The sequence below is a fragment of the Kogia breviceps genome, chromosome 1, assembly GCF_026419965.1.
Source record: "Kogia breviceps isolate mKogBre1 chromosome 1, mKogBre1 haplotype 1, whole genome shotgun sequence".
In the NCBI taxonomy this organism is placed as follows: domain Eukaryota; kingdom Metazoa; phylum Chordata; class Mammalia; order Artiodactyla; family Physeteridae; genus Kogia; species Kogia breviceps.
Window position 1 is genome coordinate 118668294 of NC_081310.1, and position 22802 is coordinate 118691095.

Below are 22802 nucleotides of genomic sequence, written 5' to 3' on the forward strand. Positions count from 1 at the left end.
CCAACAAAATTTGCGGTTAGATCCTTTCCTATATGTTAATCCCTATCATAGCGCTCATCATTCTCCAACAGAGTCTAAACACGTGAGGGAAGGGACTGTATTTTATCTTGTTCATGACAATATCTCCATTACCTCGCAGAGTATACATTTTTAAAATAAATTTAAATGATTAAGTCTCAACTCAAAGAGGAGAAAAGAAAAAGAAATTCATTTGAAAACTTTTTCAATTTTCTAATTTAATAGAAATAACCAAAACAATGTGGCTTTCAAACAAAGCTTTAAACTAATCTAATACAACTTCTACAACACATTCCAGAGCATTATAACAAGAAATATTTACAGGCAGCTAATGTATTAAATAACCATGAAAAGAAAATCTTGCTTTTATTACACACCAGCAAAAAACACAGGAACGGAACAATTAGAAACTTCAACCTTGTTTAAAAAAATTAAATATGATTATTTAGAGAATACAATACCACAGAAACAGCACTTTTTCTTTCAGAATCATATTGACGGGTAGTTAACTATGTGCAAAAATAATAGTAATGTAATATTAGTAATAATAATAACGAGGGGAGAAGAGTTGAAATACTGGAAGCAAGGAACTAGTAAGGATGTGAATTTAACCCTTTCGTGTGTAGGTATGTCTACATAGAAAATCAACAGGCTTTCAGATTGCACAAATCTTTTTGTTATAGGCTTATATACATGTTTCACTGTGATTTAAAACATAGTTAATACCTACATTTTTCAGACCAGGAGCAGACATGCATTTCATTCTTAAGATTGAAATTTAGGCCACACTTGAAAGGGAGTATTGCAGTGGCACTTACAAAATCATTTCAGTGCCTTCCCACATACAAATTTGGTGAATTTAAACAGCATTTTTAATTTTAAAGATCACTTGCTTTCTAGAAAAGGGCTAAACTTAATTTTGTATATTTTGTAGTCTGATCATAACAAATATATCCAAATTGACTTATTTTTGAAGATAATTTTGTTTCTCAGATACAATAAAAAATATATAAAAGACCATGAAGGCAAACACAAGGAACTAAATGGAAGAAATGCTATACATGCATTTTGACCAAGTAAAAGAAACCATTATATCCAAGAGTACATGTTGAAATCTGAAAGGTCTATGTAAACTGTGGCATATAAATTTTTTTCTTAAAAAAGTACCTTCAATTCTTCTACTCAAATGCCTACTTTTAAAAAAATATGCAACTTTCCCCAATTTTTAAAATAAAATGCCACAATATATTGTCATTAGCTCCAGCATACATTTAAATTCCTTGATTTTTAAAAGATAGACTGGGTGATATGCATACAAACTTTCCTATAAAATCACCATCCAGGAGAGGATTATGACAAACTATTAGGCAACAGACTTAAAGCAGTGTTATTGCTTTATCAAGGAGGAGATAACTGTGAGAGAAATAAAACATCCAGGTCTGGTATATGATCAAGCTGCAATACACCTTAAACCTTGGATCACCTCCAGCAGATTATTAATATAGATGGTATAAGAATTCATGGTATGAATTAAGAACTTGATTGTTTTAATTAGGGAAGTTGGGGAGGTTGGATTTTATAAAACTACTCACTGATCCAAAGTTAAGTATGCAAATAAGCAGTGCTGACCTCAAGAAATGAGATTTTTATACTTCATGTGTTGTATGTGAGTGGGCATGGGTAAAGGACTTTAAAAGGCCGAGAGAGAGGGCCACAGCATCTACTCCCATTTTGAATACTAAGAGACTGTTTAATAACGTATGGTAGGCCACAACCCAGGAGCATAGTCAGAAAACCTAAGTCTACTGGCTTATTAAAACTAATTACTAATAGTTACATGGCAGGATACCTGCTGAGGTAATTGGTAAATCTATAATTTGCACACCATAAACCTTTTGCTTCTATTTAAAAGCATTATTTCTTTGGATTAACTAAAAATCTCAAAGTGTTACAACAAAAAATTAGAATTAACTAACTTTAAAATTTATTTAAAATTCCCTTATATAAGAATAGAAGTCAGAAAGTACCTTGTTGATTCCAAAAAGAATAATTTCAACAGTGATTCAATGCCTTAACCTTTCTCTGTGGTAATGATTTGATGTTTCAATATAGAGCATGACCTAAAATTTAACCATACTTTGGAACACATACGTGCTTCACCTTGCAAAGCAATTCCTTCACTCAGTGCTAAAAAAAGACAAATTTAAGCCAGAGGAACAGACTGAGGAACACTTTGTTCTTAGTGAAAATGAAAAATGAAGTGTGGTGAAAGTTTGCAAGCTTTTAAGGAAACATTTAACATCTACAAATCAAAAATACTGCCTTTTAACAAAGAATACAAATGTAAGGGAGTATCAAAACAAACTGCTTTCAGGGATCAATATTCAATGTTTGTCTTTTTAAAACATAAATGAGTAGGAAAACATGTAAGATATCTGAATATCAATTTAAATTTTTATACTTTTCTACAGTCTTATTAGTGCTGAACAAATCAGCTTAGAAACACAATGATAAATGTGCAAGAAAAAAGCTTTAATGAAATCTAAAGTGAATACCTTCACTTAAATGTGGTTTGTTGCTAGCTATATAATTTAATAGTAATTCCTCAGCCGTATGAACTACCTTCTGTTAACAGAAATGAAGCCTGTTAAATGCTGGCAATAAGTAGCTTTTTAAGAACTAATCTTAAATTAAAAGAAAACAAAAACCCAAACGTCATCTAACATGGAAATGTTTTGAATGAAACACATTACCTTTTAAGGCCCCAAATATCAAGAAATAAATATTTACTTAAAATTTCTGTTTCTGCCCCTGTTGGTAGAACCTATTATCTAAGACTGGTGAAAAGGATTCATATGAAGAGCAAGCATAAAATATTAAAACTCAGTGGCTTGGCAAAATGAAGTTATACTGTTACTCATCACTTTCCAAAAATGTGCCCTTCGGTAAGTCCTGATAAACTGAAATCATGAATGTTGTGGGAAAGAGGAAAATGCACACAGATAAAGGCATTTTTAAACAATTTTCTCCTTTTTATAAGAAATCTGTTCTTAAGAACTTAAAATTTGAGTAAAATGATAAAACAGTCTGGTATATGTTTTGAAGTTTAACTTATAACGAAACTGAAAAACAAGCTAAAAGAAAGCCACAGAATGAAGTCAATAGCAATAATAAAACCAATATACCATCAGAAGGCTTGAATCATATTCATTTTTACCACCACTTGTTAAGAAAAACAACCCAAAGAAATTTGTATAATAACTTCTTTAGAGCACTTTATTTGATTCAATACGCACTAAAAAATATTTACCTCTTAGACAATTATGTCAAATAATTTTTTTCTGAGTAGTCTACTGTCTGAACTGTTCAAGCTGAATTTTTAAAAAGGCAAATGATTTGCCACAAATCTGCTGATGTCTGAAAAATATCTAATGGCAAGTCTTCTATTTTGGTCACTTTACATTCTAACATGTCCATACAAAAGTAGGACTAAAATTTTTAACTCAACAAAAGAGAAGCCTGTACACAGTCTAGAACACGCATCTTGGATCTGAGCATCACAAATGAAGAGAAGAAAAATGAAACAGAGCCAAGGTGGTTTATCTGCCTCGAGTGCTAAAATCAGAGTAGTAAAGGTGGGTTTACTCCAGTAACCATTCAAGTGGGGATTGATTGGCTCATTTTCAGGATATACTTACAGGTCTCTTCTACGTCCTTTAAGCCCCCAGTCCATGCAAATGTCCCACTTGGTGGACGGATGAGTACTCTAACCCCACCGGGTTTATTTCAATATTCTGATATTTTAATAATAAGCTGCTTCTGAAGATTTTCTGAGAAGTCTGTTCTCTATTAAAATAAGATAGAACCTCAAAATATGAATGTGAACATTAGAAATAGACAGCATATATTACAAATCCATTCTTGATAGGAACATTAGTAAGAATACATAATAGCTTAAAAAACAGGCTCAGCAAATGTTGCTGATCTGCCAGAAGTTTTAGTTCACTATTTACAAATAAGACAAAGTGAAATACAGAAAATTTTACACATTTGGTAGTTGACAGATTACTGTTTGCCAATAGTGGTCTATCAGAAAACCGATATGAAGGAAGACTGGATAAGAGCCAGCTGTCACCTTCTCAATCAAATTTTAAATGTACAGAAAACTAGATTAATTTTCAAACAAACATTCTACCTTTCACAGGAATAACTATGATCAGATGATTTGATTTGGAAGTGCAATTCTGTGGAAGTGTCTTCTGGAAATGACTACTGTAAATGATCTGCTACTGAAAAGTTACCATATTTATTTCAGCAGAACATTAAAGTTGATTAAATGATGATCAATGGTCATGTTTCCTAGACTCTTAAGTATGAACAGAAAATAAACTACTGTTGAGTTCTTTAAACCAATATAAAACACTAAGGCCCAACAGCATCAAAATGAGAGAAAATATAACAGCATGATGCAATGCACATCTGCACTGACATCAAAGTGGAATCTGAGCAACTTTGATTTTTAACTAGAAAACTCAGAATGTATATGTGTGGAGGGGGAGGCATAAAAGTTGGTTTAATAATTGTGCACTCTACTCCAAAGAGACAATTTAACCAGTGACATGACCCTTAAGTACTTGAACACTCACTATTCTGCACCAATCAATACCAAGTGATCATCAACATCTGCCCATTCTAACAATCAGAACCATTCTCTGTGGTAACAGAAATCTTCAAATCATTTTACTTTCGCTTTTGTTTTTACTTTTAAAGTTGCAAATAGAGTCCTTTCCCCCCTTTCTTGACAAGAATGTGTTTTCTGTCCATTATTTCAATCTAATACTGTGTAAAAGCTATCAGCTTCTTCAAGGAGGTGCCCACTGTAGGCAGGATATTCCAGCAACACTTAAATAAAAGTTTTTCATTCTTTTCTTTTTTTAAACAATTGATTTAAGTTCATGTCATTTTACTTTATATGTACTGGTCTCTCATCTGACTTTAGGCGTTTTCTGCGGGGCTGTATAAAGTCTTCATCAGAGTCCTCAGTTACCTCACCATCATCCTCTTCCTGCTCAAACTCTGGCAAAGGTGCGAAGGTCCTGTCTGAGTAGATCTCTGTGAGTTTATCTTCAAAGTACAATGCAACTGCTTTCCCTGCCTGAGCTACTTCTGAATCAGCCTGCAAGCAAAAGATAGGAATATTCATCTATTGGTAATGCATATTCCTTCACCAAGTTTGCATGGTCTGAAAAGCTTACCTTCAAATTAATCTCTTGTGTTTCTGCATAAACTTGAACAACTTTCATCATCTAAAAAGGATACCAGAGTCAAAAAAAAAAAAGGGAAATTATAATCCTTTCTAAAGTTATAAGACTGTATAGGATTGGCGACGAAAGTCAGCCATACTAGGAGGAACAAATTGCTATGACCAGATCAAGTGCTTTCTAAAATTATACAGAACATGGACCCCCTTTCTTAACAAAGCTATTACTAAAGCTACTGCAAAATTATCTCAAATTCTGAATTAGTGAGGTCAACCTGAGTAGGAGTTGGTTTGAATACATCAATATAAGAGAAAAATATTTGTGAAAAAAATGGTATAAGAAATATTTATTTTAAAACTGCCAAACTTTCAACAACCACTAAGTCAGAATTCTATCTGTATGGCAATTTGTTAATCATAATTTAGTTAACTATTATTAAAGCAGATAAAACGAGTCTTCTTCCTGGCAAATGTTAGTTATGGTTCATGAAAGTATACTTATTTGAAAATAATCTAAATGAATTAGAAAATAAGACAAGAAACTTGGGACTGTATTAATTTAACTTCAAGTGAGTGAGGTTTTACTATATTCTCCGTGGCACATTGCTATAAAGGTGACCAGAATTTGTCACCTAATAAGAAACTTTTTTTCTTTATTTTAAAAAGTCACCTAGATGCTTCCAGAGGCAACTATGAGTACACTTTAAATGATTCAATTTGATTTTTTAATAACATTCATATGGCACCCATATTTTATCAGCAATAGATTTTAGTAGTAATCTTTTTGAAGATTTTATGGATTCTCATCCATTTTCTTCTCTTATAATAATGAAAATATTCCTGAACAATAAGAGACTTGAGCTTCCCAAAGATAACAAAAATTTCCTTGAAGGAGGTAAATATCTATCACATTTCTTCTAAAGGTAAGGACAGCTCATCTTTATTCACAAAAAAATACATAACCAAAGTTAATGAAAGTCACATTGCTGAGATCAGATAACTCAACATTATACACTCTGGGCTACTATTCAAGATGAACCACGTGAGTTTATAATTTTAAGGTTCTATATTTGTATGGTCAATAACAAAATCAAAGGACACTGGTACAAATGCCTTTCCTAAATGTACCCAAAATGTAGGATTGTCTGTAATCATTACCCACAAAATATACTTAACTACAGACTATCTTCTATACTTATCTCAACCCTCAACATGTACAGAAAGGGATATCCAATAATATTCTTAATTTATTATATTATATTTAAGTATATACTTCAAATTATACACAGTAAACTTTCTTCTTTGGAGCTGGTGGATGCAATCAAATTTTACTTTTGACAGAACTGAAGCAAAATAAATTTAAAAAATCAACTTAGAAAAGTCTCTTGGCAGGAAAAACAAAATTCAATAACCAAGTAAGCAAACAAATAAAAACTACTAATCCAAGACTCTATAGTTTGGAAGCTAACATACTTCATTAAACCTTTCACAGTTCTTGAAGATCAAGCGAACATCAGCCACAAAGTCATCTGGGATTTGGTAGTGTTGGGAATGTTTTTTCTGAAGCTTCTTTTTCACGGTGGATAAATCCATAGGTTTCTTTATAATTTTATAGTAGTTTGGTATCTAAAGAAACAAATAAGGATAGATAAGGATTCTCAAAAAAATGCCGAAGTGTTTAATTTGAAAATGCAAAGCATATTAATTTTAGAGAAACACATGTGTTGATCGAGCCAGCTGCATGCAAATTTTGAGTATAATGAATTGTACTTTAAATCTTCTGCCACAAGCACATCATGAAAATCAAATAATATTCAGAATATGTGGCAGTGTCCATGGTTAGTGAAGGACCCAAAGTTCTATCTTTAATAAGAAAATTTGGAAAAAAAGCAATCAGCAAGGGTAGCCAACCACTAGCGCTAAGGACAAATCTAGCCCATCAGAATTGTATGACTCCTGTTTTTTTTAAAAAAAGGGAAAAAGATTACAAAATGTATTGTTATTATTAGAATATGGTACCTTTTAGAGGATAAAACCTTGTATCACAGAGAACTCTGGACATAGCAATAGAGAGGAAAAGACTGTAGTAACACAGGATAAATTTTTATTAATCATTTAGGATTATACTTGGGAGTTCTGGCTGCAACTCTTGGCCAAAAATTTGTATCCTTGCAAAACAACTGAACATGGAGAAACTATTTAAATAGTTCAGGTAAAGAAAACACTGGAAAGTAATCTTCTACTGTAAAGTCTCTAAACTTGAAGAACAGACAGACTTCCTGGTATCAGATGATTACTATCTGAACAAAACATCTTCCTTGTATCTAGACTTTTTATACTTTAAAATCCAATCCTGAGCCTACCCAGTAAACAAATTACTATTCAATACTCTATAACAGGCCTGGTATCCAATATTATCTTAATTCAACAACTGACGGCAAGTAAATATGTGTTGCATATTCTTATCCCATTTATAAGGCACTGAGCATCCCTGATATTCCTTTTACTATGGAATTTTAGAGCCTTTACTCCTTACAAAAATCTCCTGTAAGATAAACAAAGGGCATTGGCTTGCAAACTTTCCCACAGTCTTCTCTTAAACTTGAATGTTCATAAAAGAGGGCTTATGAAGCAGAACCAGTGTGCAAGGTTCAACTTTACACTTTTATTCAAATTAATACTTATATAGTTATTTTCTCCCTAAGATATAGATCCTAGAATCAATCATAGAACTGGAACCTTAGAAATAATCTAGTTCAATATCCCCACTGTACAGTTAAAAAAGTAGAGGCAGAAAATTACGTAATTTCCCCAGTTATAAGGCTGGTTAATGGCAGAACTAGGAAAAGTTAAGTCTTCTGATTTCTAACTTCAAGACTCTTTCCATTGTAACTGTACCTGTATCCTTTATGTCCATTTTAAAAGTATTGGGTTGTAACATCTTATGGAAAAACGCAAACGAACTTTTTGGCCAACTCAATAAAAGAGGAAGTGGAAATTAAATTCAAGTTTTTATCACAACAACGGTCTTTAAAAACAAACTGCAATTTTAACAAGTGAATCTCATAGCCATTTAGCCCTAATAACATCACAAGTACTTCTTATTACTCAGAAATTTTATCAGGTACTATGCTAAAACATTTTACACAGGTTATTGTACAGAATCCTTGAAATAAACCAATGAGGGAAGAAACAGTATTAGAAAAGAGAATTTGAGCACCTTGGTTGAGGAGATTATTCAAGCCTGAGTTTTAACATTAGCAGTCTAAGGCCAGAGCCCATACTCTTAAGTATTACACTAAAACTTCTTCAACAGGAAGGTACTAAGGTAAACAACTCACCGAAGCAGGAACTGGCTCCTGGAATTCAATACTTAATTCATGGCAATAGAGGTAAAGCAGAAGACGTTCACATTTCTGGCCCAAGAAAAGAAAGGAAAACCCATGAAATGTTTTCCCTCTAAAAAGATATTCTTAAGAATGAGAACTTTATCAGTACAAAGCATTATTACAACACACTGAAGATAAGCCTCCTTCATACTAGCTATCCAACTAAATATATACCCAAAGAAAACTACCTTGTTTTCTATTTAGGTTTGAGACTATGACTATTCTGTCCTACTTTAAATGAACTTATCAAATACATAGTGCCTTTGTTCTTATCTGATAACTCAGGTAATTTACCTACTATTGCCTCTTAACTATTTATACAAATAGAAAGGAGTCATTAAAGCAACATACAGCATTTTGTACAACAATTTATGATTGATGCTACTCATTTTAATTCCCTGAGGCAGGCAAGACACATGCTATTTCTTTTCTTGAAAGGATTCTGCTCAGGCTCAAAATTAAATAAAAACTGTCTGTGTCTTCTCAGTCCAATTCTAGAATTTTGTTATACAATCAGAAGTAAATTGATATGCATTTTACATTTATAGCGTTTATATGCTTAAACTTCTTTTTAATATCCGTTTGTATACTCTAAACACATACCATCTTCTCAAAGATAGTGGAAGATGGATTTTGCAAGTTTATACATTAGATCAAAGCCAAACGTAACTAATGACCACAGAAGTATGTGAAAGACATTCTGTCTTTGGAGATCAGACTATAGACCAGATCAGCAGAAATCTGAGTGAAACGATGAGAGGATTTTGGATTTCATTCTTAATATGATGGGATGCTGTCAGAAGACTTTAAGCAAGGAAGTGATAGACATGTTTACATATTTTAAAAAAGAACACTATATACTGCATAGAAAATGGACTGTAAGGGGGCAAGAGTAGAATCAGGGAGTTCGGCAAAGAGATATAACAATAGTGCAGATGAAAAACTATGATGGCTGTCTCAGAAGGTAATGGTTGGGGGAAGTAAGAAAATGGTATTGTAGTCATTCCTGATTCTTCTATTTCTAACAGATTTCTGGCTTGAGCAACAGAGATGACTGGTAGTACCATTTGATGATGGGAATTACTGAGAGAGGGATGCAGTTTTTTATGTCGTTATTTTCTTGCTTTTTTTGCTTTTACTTTTTTAAATAAATAAATTTATTTATTTATTTATGTCCGCATTGGGTTTTCGTTACTGCGCGGGGGCTTTCTCTAGCTGTGGCGAGCTTTGTTTGCGGGCTACTCTTTGTTGCGGTGCACAGGCTTCTCAATGGTGTGGCATGTCTTTGTTGCAGAGCACGGGCTCTAGGCACGTGGGCTTCAGTAGTTGTCGCTCGCAGGCTCGAGTGCAGGTTCAGTAGTTGTGGCGCACAGGCTTAGTTGCTCCACAGAATGTGGGATCTTCTCGGACCAGGGCTTGAACCCGTGTCCCCTGAACTGGCAGGTGGATTCTTAACCACTGCACCACCAGGAAGTCCCCTGCTTTTGTTTTTTGAAGGAGAGGATTAGAAATCAAGATTTTGGCTGGGAAATGTTAAGTATGAGGAAGCTAGATATAAGAGCCTAGAGCTGAGGGCTACAGATAAAGATATTTCAGAAATTATGAACATACCATAAGATAATGAGATTAAAAAATGAAAATTTATCAGGTTATATGTATATTACACTGAAGAAAAAAAAAAGATGTATAGCCACACAACTACAGAATCCCTAATAATAAATCAACTCATTTGACACTTACCCTTTGGTCCACGGGGCTTAACCCCTGTGCAGTTTTCCCCTTCTTACTATGTTGCAAATTATCACAATCATATTCAACTTCTGGTTTCCCAATATCTCTGCAAAATGTGCATATCCAGTCCCCACTAAAGGAGGAAATAGGCAATTAGTCCATGTAATTATAACAAAACCCACTCTAGGGAAGCTAGTTCCCTAGAGGTAAGTCTCCAGTTTGTTTTTTTCCTTTCCAGTTTTTGTGGAAAAGAGAGGTACTATTTTTGCCACATCTCATAAAGTGAAGTTATGTGATAAAAGCTCCCCCGAATGTTTCCATTCTTCAACTGGTTACCTTCTGGAAAGCAATATAACCCCACTATCTCTATTCAAAAGGGGTCTGTCTCTTCATGGCACAAAGCTGATGATCAGCACTTGCAGCAAAAGACCAATTCTCAATACCCCAGTATGACCATGACAGTGACCTCATATGCATGAAGAAGAAAGGAGTACACGATACAGTCCCTCAGGTATCTTGTACTGTTTTGGCATGTATATTAAAGATGCCAAAAATATAACAATTACTTTTTCATGGCCAGTCTTTTAAATCTGCTCAGTCAATAGGTTTTTGTATCAGGATTTCTATCAAACCATAAACTCCAATTTGATTACTTCAAATGCATTCTCCCCTTTCTCTCCCCCATCATATATATATTCTAAGTCTTGGGATTATATTAAAACTGTGTCAACAGTTTCAATTCCTTCCAAAGCATCTGCCTTTGAGAGAAAGCTTTCAGTGGCAAAATCCTAACGTTCCAGCAGATGTTACTATCCAACGGAAACAAAAATATGAAAAGCCTTAATTTCAAGACCAAAATGCCAATGTTTTTTCTAAAAGAGTAAAGAAAAAGAAGGTCCTTAATACATCTGTGGCAAAGGACTACACCTTCTAAGATTTAGGTAAGAATTACAATGCTTCAGAAAAATATTCTGGCACTTTTCATATATCCACTACTTTTCTAATACTAAAAGCTGAATTTTTCAGAAAGGGTAGCATTCATCAACTAAAATCATTACTTCTCAGAAATCTGAGAAAAAAATGTGAATCTTTCATCTATAGGCAGAAAGAAGCTAGGTTTTCCCAAGGACACTGGTTTACTTTCACTTAAAAATCCAGGGGGTTAGGGTAAGGGAAAAAGGAAGGCTTAAAGAAATAAGTATATTCTACTATTTTATGGTCTCTGAAATCAACTGGAGACGAAATACCACGAACATAAATATGTTAAATGGAAGGGAAGAAAAAGAGCTCTTCTAATCCAAACTCTACTACTCACAGATACAGAAACTAATCCCTGAAAATCAGTAAACCGTCCAAGTTAATTAAGTTAGTTCACTACAGAATTACGACCAGACTACAGGTATCGTAAACCAGCCCAGCACATTTGTTCTGCTGTATTAGCTGGAATAATCAGCTTGCACTGGATGCTCATCAATGAATGTTTTAATGCTTGACATCAGACTTAGCCGCCAAGGGGGTCACATAGTCTGAGGACAATGCTCATATGCTGCCCCAATCTTTACTGTACCATCTTCTCTTCTAAATAACGAATTCAGTAACTGTCCATTCCAAAGTTAATGACTAAAAGACATTCCAAATAGGAAAAGTTGAGAAACCTGCACACTGTGCTTCAGGCAGGCACTACCAACTAACAGCTTCCAGTGGTCAAGATGAAGCTATTCCTCAAAAAATTCAAGACATTAAAGGTATTTTTACAAAGTACTTGTTTTTTTTTTCTTTAAAGTGCCTTTCAAGAGCTTTCAAACATTAGAAAAGTAAGTTTTTGGTAAGATCCAATAGAGTTGCCTCAAACTGAATACTATTCATAAATAAAGCCATTATTATAGACCCTATTAAAATTGATGGCAATAGATTAAAAAATTATCTTCAAGAGGAAATCAACTAAGTTTCTCAATACCCTAGTCTCTTGCACCTCATAATTTACAGGTTTATCTAATTTGCTTACATTAAGTGTAAATTGAAGGCCAGGAAATAGTCTATTTTTTTAACATTAATGTACAACTTAGATCTTGGACATTTCTTCATTCAGCTGTTAATTTCTCTAGAGGGTAATGGAGTAATAGGCAGTCATTAAGAAGGCTATACGCCCTGAATAATTTTGTTACTTCTTTAGCTTATAAAAATAAAGAACAAAAAAATCAGTCATTTCACTTGTACCTTGGAAAGCTAAGAAGTGTTGGAACATGACAAGTTAGATGAAAGACCTTTGGACATTTTTCACAGCACAAGAGATCCCCTCCATTTTGGCAGACAGCACACCAATCTTCATTTGGGTCATCATCTTTGCTGCTGCCATCTCCTCCAATCCTTGCTGACCTGTGCATGAGACTTCGAACTGGGGACTTTCCATTAACAAGGCTGTTGAGTCCTGACTGTTTGCAGCTTTCATTCACATCTGCAGGTTCAGTTTTCACGTGGTTTTCCAAGCCTGCTAATGCGTCCAACTCACTCTCTAGATGCAGGCTAGTTGAAAGAGGTGGTGTCAAGCTACTCTCAGGACTGCTCAACTAAAACAAAGCAAGGACAAATTCTTGAAGAATCATTTAAACCATACTGTTCGCAGTGTGTGCGTGCATGCATGTGTGTCTCTGTGTGTTTAAAGTTTTGTCAACATGTATATACAACATGATATACTGACATAACTTAAAATTATTTTGGAATTTACTATTATTTATTATAAAATTATTTGAAATCATATTAGTAACATAAAAGAATGAAAATAACCCTAAAGTTATTCAGGCATGTTAACGTATGATTTTAGGGAGCAGTCTCTGTAATATTGGTTCACTTGGATAATAAAGGAATTAATTAAACTGTTAAGCACATTGATTGGGAAGTGAGCATAGGGTTATACTTTTCCTGTAGAGAGCTAACTATGATACACTATTTTTCACTCAACAATCTGTCTCATAGCTTTTTCTTCCCCTTTATATTGGCATTTTTAACCATTTCTTTTAATTGAAGTATAGTTAATTCACAATGTTATGTTAGTTACAGGTGTACAGCAAATTGATTCAGTTATATACATATATATATATGTGTATATATATGTGTGTATATATACACACACACTTTTTTTCAGATTCTTTTCCATTATAGCTTATTACAAGATATTGAATATAGTTCATTGTACTACACAGTAGGTCCTTATTGTCACATGCTTTTGAAAAGCATTTTGAAATATTCTTCTGCCCACTTATCATTCTACTAATATAGGAAGACTGTGACAATGTAAAATCTTTCACCACCATTTTGCACTGTTTTTTGGGGGTACTTTCCAAACCAAGTTCTGAGTGAAGAGATAACAAGTACTCTCTAAATCTACACAGAGTTGAAATTTCTCTGTGCCAACCATGTAGAAAATGAGACATTAAGTGTAGGGAGGAAGAAAAAACCAAGATCAAAATTTCTAAATAAAGAGGGACTTGGACCTTCCTTCATTCTATACTATAAATTTTATAAAATGTTCTACCTGAAGAATTCTAAAATGGTTAATAATTCATAAGCCAAAGGCAATCTTCTCATCAAAAAACTCTGTGAGCATTAAACTTCTTTCATGCCAGCAGTCGTAATCCTAAGCTCACCAGTCCAGGGAAAATAGCCAAGGATTTTTGCGGCTTGAGTCTCGATGTGACTACTGAAATTATTAATAAATTCAGAACAAGCTAGAACCCAATTTAGAATCATGGCAAAAATAATGACCGATTACAAACTAAAATTTGAAACGAGTCCTTAATACAAGTAAGTCTTTTCTCATCAATTACAGTTGACACTTAGATGAAAAAATTCAGTTAGAAAAAGAGATATCTGGGTTATACCAGGCATAAAAATTCAAAAATGAATACAGATCCACAGGACCACTAACCAGAATAATACACACAGAGATGGAAGAATCAGTGAGGTGACCTCCTTAAATCCCTGACAGATTCCACTGGGAACTTACCATGCAGGCACTCCTCCTGCCATCCTCTGTCTTTTCCTGTTTCACAGCTCCTGAAAAGCTACATATTTCATCTTCAGTGCCCGGTTCTTGCTTGACCTTCACTTGATCAGACTTGAAACTAAGACTTGTCTTCTCAGCAGTTCTTCCTGATGACCCACAGCTAACAAAAACAACAAATAAGGGTCACATATGTTTGACTGTATGGTGTACATAAAAACAATTATATGAAAAGTTTGTTAAGTTATATGAAATGTTCATTAAACTGAAAACAATTTATTAACTTTATAGCAGATAAGGATACTTCATAATACAATTAAAAAGAGTGTATTATAAACTTGGCTTCAAATTTTTAAAAAAGGTAGGTCAAACTTTCAGAAGACCTGAAAAATACATTTTATGGTCTGAGGCACTTACACTACATCATTTATGGAATCTAGTAAACAGTCATTTGTCTAGGCTATTAGTATAGTGATTGCTTCTCTCTATAACAGAAGAAGTTTAAATTCTTCTCTACGCCCAAACATCTGAAGGAAACCTCAATAACAGTGGTTCATGAACTGTCCTCAAAGGAATCACTGTTTCAGCTTTTGAGTCCTATCTGAATTAATGGGATAATAGGCTAAGAGGACAGGTACATGACTAATTGGTTCTATCTAGTCCACAAAGCAAAACCACTGGCAAGAGAAGTGAATAACTAAGACTGTATTACTGTCGAAAATGAAAACCTTTTTCACTCAATTTGTACTTTAGTTCTAAAAGTACTGATTATTTAAAGTATAATTTAAAAGCCAAGCAAGTATATAATATAGAACCAGTCTTCAAAATGCATACACACATATATATACAAATAAAGAACATTCATATATCTGAAATAAAATCTTTCTTACATTGCATGAAATTATTCAAACGAAAGAATAAAAATCAGTCAACATTTATTACATTTACCTTTAACACACACACACACACTTTCCACACTACCATTTCTTTCTCTTAATTCTTTTTTTAAAAAGATTTATTTATTATTTATTTATTTTATTTATTTTTGGCTTCCTTGGGTGTTAGCTGCGGTACACGGAATCTTTCATTTTGGCGAGCGGTCTCTTTGTTGCAGTGCACGGGCTTCTCCCTAGTTGGGGCGTGCAGGCTTCAGGACACATGGGCTCTATAGTTTGCAGCACACAGGCTCTCTAGTCGAAGCACACGAATTCAGTAGTTGTGGCACGTGGGCTTAGTTGCCCCACGGCATGTGGGATCTTAGTTCCCTGACCAGGGATCAAACCCATGTCCCCTGCATTGTAAGGCAGATTCTTTACCACTGGACCACCAGGGAAATCCCCCACAGTACCATTTCTTAGCTCTCTGACCACCAAAAAGGCATAAGAAACCATGAACAATTCAGTAGCAGTGAGTGCCCTGTACCCAGAAGATTGTCTTGAAGCACCATTTCCCCACTAACATGACCAGGATTTCCTAGAGAAATTTCTGATTTCAGGCCTGAGGCAAGAATTGTACAAGATGAACCTGGAACATCAAGACAGGAAACAATGCTTTCAACAACTACTGGGGTTATAGCTAAAGAACTATGAAGCCAACTTGGAAAAGTTCTGATAGGACAAATGTGGAACAATTTAAGCATCAATAAAAATAACAAGTATAATTTTAAAACATATAAAATATGTTTAAATATATAAGCCCATAAAGTTAACAACATTCATTGGTCACTGTTGGAGGGTGCTGAGAATCAACTATTATAAAAATAAATAAAGAGAAAGAATCAATTTATTCTGCCCTTCCCATAATCAAATAGCTGATGGCAGAAAATTTCTCTTTACAGAAGTATTCTAAACTAATAAACAAAGAAGGTATGATACAATAATTAAAATATCATTTTTAAACTAGTAAAAAAAAAAAAGAGCTAAGGCAATGATCATTAATGGGTGCGACCACAAAAGAATCAACAAAAGCAACCAGACATTTTGTGACCCTGAAAGAAGTACACATCACCACAATAAAGTATTCTCCCTACCCTTTTCCCTCAAATCAAACCTGAATCTAATCAAACCTCCTGATCTAAATACCAATATAGAGAAAAAAACAGAAGGTAGGGTATTTAAATGACAAGATGGGGAAATGAGGAAAACTGTTAGAAAAACAATACATTTCTTCAACAAATACACTGAGTTTGACCACAACATACGTGTTGATGGCAATGTATAGCACCTATCTGAATCTGATTCAAAGAAATGATTTTTTTTTAAAAAAGCATTTACCAGAAAAACTGCAAAATCTAAACATTAACCAGAGCTCTACTGATGTTAGAGTTAGATTTTTTTTTTAGGTGTGATAATGGTTCCATAGTTATAAAACTTTTAAATCCTTACCTTTAAGTGATATATACTGAAACAACCACAAGTAAAATGATAAAGTGTCTAAGATTTATCTCAAAACAATTTAGAACAAGGGGAATGGGAAGGAGTATAGGAGAAATAAGACTGGCCATAACTTGATCATTGTTGAAGATGGGTGAAAGGTATATGGGAGTTCATTATAATAGTCTACATTTTAGAATACGTATTTGAAATTTTTCTTGATAAAAAGAAAAAATAAAGCTATTAATAATGTAAATACTCACCTGCCTCGACTACCAGTACTAGAAGTACTAGGGGGTCTCACAGGTGTGTGAGAATTGGATAAACCTGAAAAATAATAAGTCAAAATGAATAACTATGCAGGTAAGAAAATTCAGAATTCTACTTACTAATTACAGAATTCAAGTTTCATTATAAGGCAATTCAGCAATTCCTGGAAATTAGCCCTTGTCTTAGTCTCTAAGTCAAGGATTTCATGTGTTATTGTTGGCAGCTATCAATCAGTTTCTCTCAGCTGAGCCCAGATACCATTCTCAGAATCCTCTCAGAGCAACACTACTCAATCAACGGAAACTACCGTATCAAGATAAAGGTATTTGCCGTCCCACGCATTTGGTAAACATCCTACCTATATTCCTATTAATTATTCTTCCTTTAAAAAGTCCTAGAATACTTATATTAAACCTCAAAAATAATATGATGCAAAAAATGTATTAATGATGCATCTCATGAAAAACCCATATTTATTTATTTATTTATTTTTTTTTTTTAACATCTTTATTGGAGTATAATTGTTTTACAATAGTGTGTTAGTTTTCCCTCTACAACAAACTAAATCAGTTATACATACACACATGCTCCCACATCTCCTCCCTCTTGCATCACCCTCTCTCCCACCCTCCCTATCCCACCCCCCCAGGCGGTCACACAGCACAGAGGTGATCTCCCTGTGCTATGCAGCAGCTTCCCACCAGCTATCTAATTTACATTTGATAGTGTATATATGTCCCTGCCACTCCCCCACTTCGTCACAGCCCACCCCTCCCCCTCCCCATATCCTCAAGTCCATGCTCGAGTAAGTCTGTGTTTTATTCCCATCCTACCACTAACCTCTTAATGACATGAAAAACCCATATTTAGAGCTGAACTACTCTCACTGTAGAAATAATGAGGTGGTATGTTTCAGTAAGAAACCATGAATATATCCCATAACCACTTCTGCACTGTCAATCTATTTGGAGATGCTTTAATCACTCATTCATGCAATAGGGTTAATAAAACTGGGATTTTGGAAGAGATCTATAGCTCAGGACCTGATTAGTCACATTTTAATAGTTTCCAGTAAATTTTAAGCTTTTAACTGCAAATTGAAAATTCACTTGCCCTTCCTCAATTCTTGCTTTTTAAACAAATTTTCAATTTTTCATTATTTAACAAAGTGTTTTAAACTTGGATTTAAACCAAAGAATTCTTCAAATGACAACCTGTATTGTAAAATAGAAGACATAGAAATTAAATTCATCTACAAATCCAGCAAAAAACATGAATATAACTGGAGGTTGAGGGAGGGGTACATTAGAGTTCTGAACAGTATACACTACAGATATATATTATTATTTCAGTTTGCTGAAGCTTGCCCACAGTATTGAAAGAAAAGTAATTAGAACAATCAGGGGAAAAACATGTTACTGTAATGGTTAAGTTTATGTGTCAACTTGGCTAGAATATGGTACCCAGTTGTTTGGCCAAACACCAATCCAGATGCTACTGCAATGGTATTTTTTAGATGTCACTGACATTTAAATCAGTAGACTGAGTAAAACATAATGAGGGTGGGCCTCTAATTAGTTGAAGACCTTAAGAGAAAAGACTGAGGTCCCCAGAGCAAGAAGGAATTTTGCCTTGATTCAAGACTATCATCAATTCTTCCCTTTGTCTCCACCCTGCTAACTGCCCTGCAGGTTTCAGACTTGCCAGCCCTAACAATCAAGTGGACCAATTAATTCCTTAACCTGTGTCTCCTCTCTCTCTCTCTCTCTCTCTCCACACACTCCCCTCTCCTATTGGTGCTGTTTCTCTGGAGAACCCTAATACATATACCGAGAGATACTTTTTTAAGGTGTTAAAGAAATGAGACAGTACCTCAGTTGACTTTACCTGATGATCCTGGAGATAGGGCAGAGGGTCCTGGGGAGGGATTCATGGTGCTTGTGGGCTGTGGGGGTAGGTGACTGCCTGAGATGTATCTACTTAGTAGATTATCTAAACTACTTGAACCAGCATCTTCCAACTAAAGAAAAAGAACAAAAAGATAAATTTGCTTTGATTAAAGTAGAGAAGTTATTAATTTCATAAGTATAATCATTTATGCTCACAGCTTACTAATAAACAGATTACCTTATATCAATCTTGGCTTAATTGTTGCTTCCTTATGCCCCCTCGAGGACCCAAATAGTATATAGTTTATATGAATATAGCTATAATTAATATGCTTCAATAAATGACTGGGAGCTCAAGACAAAACCCAATAACCCACTAAAATCCTTTGTGTTTTACTATGAAAATACCTCTGACAGACTCTTACATTTTTGCCTTTTTTCAAGGTTGATGCAGGATCCTGTTTTCAGCATCCTGCCCCTAGTATCAATATCCATGGTCCTGCCAGAATCATTCAACTAAATAGGTATCGAATCATCTCAGTACCTAACTTAAAAGCTTTGAAAAGTCTGTATACTCAACAGAAAGCCTTTAGCCTGGGATATAAGTTCCCTTATTACACACAAAAAAGCTGGCAGTCAACAGGAAAACTGAGCCCTTTTCGCACTTTATATGCAGAAGGTTAAAGCCAGAGGAGCTCGCACTGACTGTGAGCTGGTTCCCAATTTGAATATCAGTCCCCTGTTTTTAAACATCCCACCCACAATGAAGAACTGTGATGATGAAATGAGAAAATATTTATGTAAGAAATAGTAACAAACACTACTTAGTTATGAAAATTACCTTAAGAAAACTTTTACACTATTCCATATCAGAGATAGTTAAACTATTCTTACTTAAGTAACTGCTAATCTTCTTGCTTACTGATCTACTTTTACCCACACCTGCCTCTTAATCTTCTACTAGAGGCAAGATTACTTTTTAGGCAAATCTACTTCTCATTCAAAACAGAAAACTGGGGGACTTCCAGAGTGGTCCAGTGGTTAAGAATCCGTCTTGCAATACAGAGGATGCCAGTCCGATACCTGGTTGGGGAACTAAGATCCCACGTGGCCTGTGGCAACTAAGCCCGCGCACTGCGACTACAGAGCCCATGTGCCACAACTACAGAGCCTGTGTGCTGCGACTACTGAGCCAGTGCACTCTGGAGCCCAAGCACCACAACTAGAGAGAAGCCCATGAACCACAACGGAAGATCCCACATGTCCCAACTAAGACCCAATGCAGCCAAAAATTAAATAAATTAATTAATTTTAAAAAAACAACAAAAACAGAAAACTGAACATATATATTTAGTTCTCACTCTCCTCTCAAAACCACACTGATTTTCAAGGCTATAAAACAGAAAGAATGGCATCAAAGTAGAAACTTCGAAGAAAATTATAGATACAAACCAAGGTAGGATTGGATTGATATAAAAATAATCAGAATAAAGCAGCTCACAACATATTACAGGCAAGGGAGGACTCTCCTAAAGTAAATAGTTTTCATCATAAATATAAGTTGACCCTATCAACAAAGTGGGTACAGAGGGAATGTACCTCAATATAATAAGGGCCATTTATGATAAGCCCACAGCTAACATCACACCTAACAGTGAAAAGCTGAAGAAGTGAAAGCTTCTCCTGTAAGATCAGGAACAAGACAAGGATGTCCACTCTCACCACTTTTATTCAACATAGGATTAGAAGTCCTAGTCAGAGAATTAGACAAGATAAAGAAATAAAAGGCATCTAAATTGGAAAGAAAGAAATCAAACTGTCACTATTTGCAGATGACACGATATTATATATAGAAAATCCTAAAGACTCCACCAAAAAGCTGTAAGAATAAATGAATTCAGTAAAGTTGCAAGACACAAAATCAATATATGAAAATCTGCTGAATTTCTATATACTAATAATGAACTATCAGAAAGAGAAATTAAGAAAACAATCCCAGGAGAGTTCCCTGGTGGCCTAGTGGTTAGGATGCCAGGCTTTCACTACTAGGCCCAGGTTCAACCCCTGGTCAGGGAAATGAGATTCTGCAAGCCATGTGGTGTGGCCAAATAAATAAATAACGTGCATCATACACACACACACACACACACACACACACACACACACACACACACAGAAAAAGAGAAAGAAAAAAAGAAAACAATCCCATTTAAAATCACATGAAAAAGCATAAACTACCCAGAAATAAATTTAACTAAGGAGGTCAAAGATATCTACACTGAAAACTGTAAAACACTGATAAAAGAAACTGAAGAAGACACAAATAAATGTAAAGATATTCTGGGTTCATGGATTAGAAGAATTAATATTGTTAAAATGTCCATAATACCCAAAGCAATCTACAAATTCAATGCAATACCTATCAAAATTCCAATGGCATTTTTCACAGAAATAGAACAATCCTACAATTTCTGTGGAACCACAATAAAACCCAAATAGCCAAAGAAATCTTGAGAAAGAAGAAAGCTGGGGGGAATCACAGGCCAGGATTTCAAACTATATTACAAAGCTACAGTAATCAAAACAGTATGGTGTTGGCATAAAACCAGACATACAGATCAATGGAACAAAATAAAGAGGCCAGAAATAAACCCACACCTATATGGTCAGTTAATTTAAGACAAAGGAGCCAATAATATACAAAGGGGAAAGGACAGTCTCTTCAATAAACAATGTTGGACAGTTGGAAAACTGGATAGCCATGTGGCTGTCCAAAAGAATGGAATCAGACTACTATCTTACACAATACACAGAAATCAACTCAAAATGGATTAAAGAACTGAAATGTAAGACCTGAAACCATAAAACTTCTAGAAGAAAACATAGGCAGTAAGCTCCTGGACGTTGATCTTGACAATCATCTTTTGGATCTGATTCAAAAAGCAAAAATAAACAAGTGGGACTACATCAAACTAAAGAGCTTCTGCACAGCAAAGGAAACCATCAACAAAATAAAAGGAAACTTACTGAATGAGAGAAAATATCCACAATAAAGGGATAAAGGGTTAATATCCAAAATACATAAAGAACTCACATAACTCAATAGCAAAAAATCAAACAATCCAGGGACTTCCCTGGAGTCCAGTGTTTAAGACTCCGTGCTTCCACTGAAGAGGGTGTGGATTCGACCTCTGGCTGGGGAACTAAGATCCTGCATGCTGCAAGGCACAGCCAAAAAAACAAAACAAAAACAAAAACAAAAAAACCCCCAAACAATCCAATTAAAAATTGGGCAGAGGGACTTCCCTGGTGGTCCAGTGGTAGAGAATCTGCCTTCCACTGCAGGGGACGCAGCTTTGATCCCTGGTCAGGGAACTAAGATCCCACATGCTGTGGAGCAACTAAGCCCACATGACATAACCACGGAGCTCATGCACCTCAACAAGAGACCGGGCATGCTGCAAACTACAGAGCCCTCGCACTCTGGACCCTGCGCATCACAAGTGCAGAGCCCACGTGCCCTGAAGCCTGCACGCCACAACTAGAGAGAGAAAACCCGCATGCCACAACTAGAAAGAAGCCCGCATGCCACAACGAAGAACCTGTGCCACAACGAAAGGTCCCATGTGCCACAACTAAGACCCAATGCAGCCAAAAAAAAAAATTGGGCAGAGAATCTGAATAGACATTTTTCCAAAGAAGACATACAGATGACCAACAGGTACATGCAAAGGTGCACAACATCACTAATCATCAGGTAAATGCAAATCAAAACCATGACAAGCTATCACCTCACCCCAGTTAGAATGGCTATTAAAAAGGCAAGAGATAACAAGTGTTGGTAAGGATGTAGAGAAAAAGGAACCTTGTGCA

General features: G+C 35.0%; 1 protein-coding gene across 2 annotated transcripts in view; it reads right to left on the reverse strand.

The window, feature by feature from the left end:
* Nucleotides 1-213: 213 nt before the first annotated feature.
* The window catches only part of TRIM33 (tripartite motif containing 33), a 163494-nt gene continuing 140905 nt past the window's right edge, over nt 214-22802 (reverse strand). Inside the window, exons 12-20 of one of the 2 annotated variants that reach the window (XM_059037001.2) lie at nt 18928-19060; nt 17034-17097; nt 14402-14561; nt 12616-12965; nt 10408-10531; nt 8620-8694; nt 6752-6904; nt 5274-5324; nt 232-5194 (exon numbers count right to left, since the gene is read on the reverse strand). In XM_059037001.2, the coding sequence (XP_058892984.1) occupies nt 4982-5194; nt 5274-5324; nt 6752-6904; nt 8620-8694; nt 10408-10531; nt 12616-12965; nt 14402-14561; nt 17034-17097; nt 18928-19060 (1323 nt within the window). In that variant the 3' untranslated portion in view covers nt 232-4981. Of the gene's footprint in view, nt 5195-5273; nt 5325-6751; nt 6905-8619; nt 8695-10407; nt 10532-12615; nt 12966-14401; nt 14562-17033; nt 17098-18927; nt 19061-22802 lie in introns of both variants that reach the window. The other variant, XM_059037020.2, reaches the window with a different exon arrangement.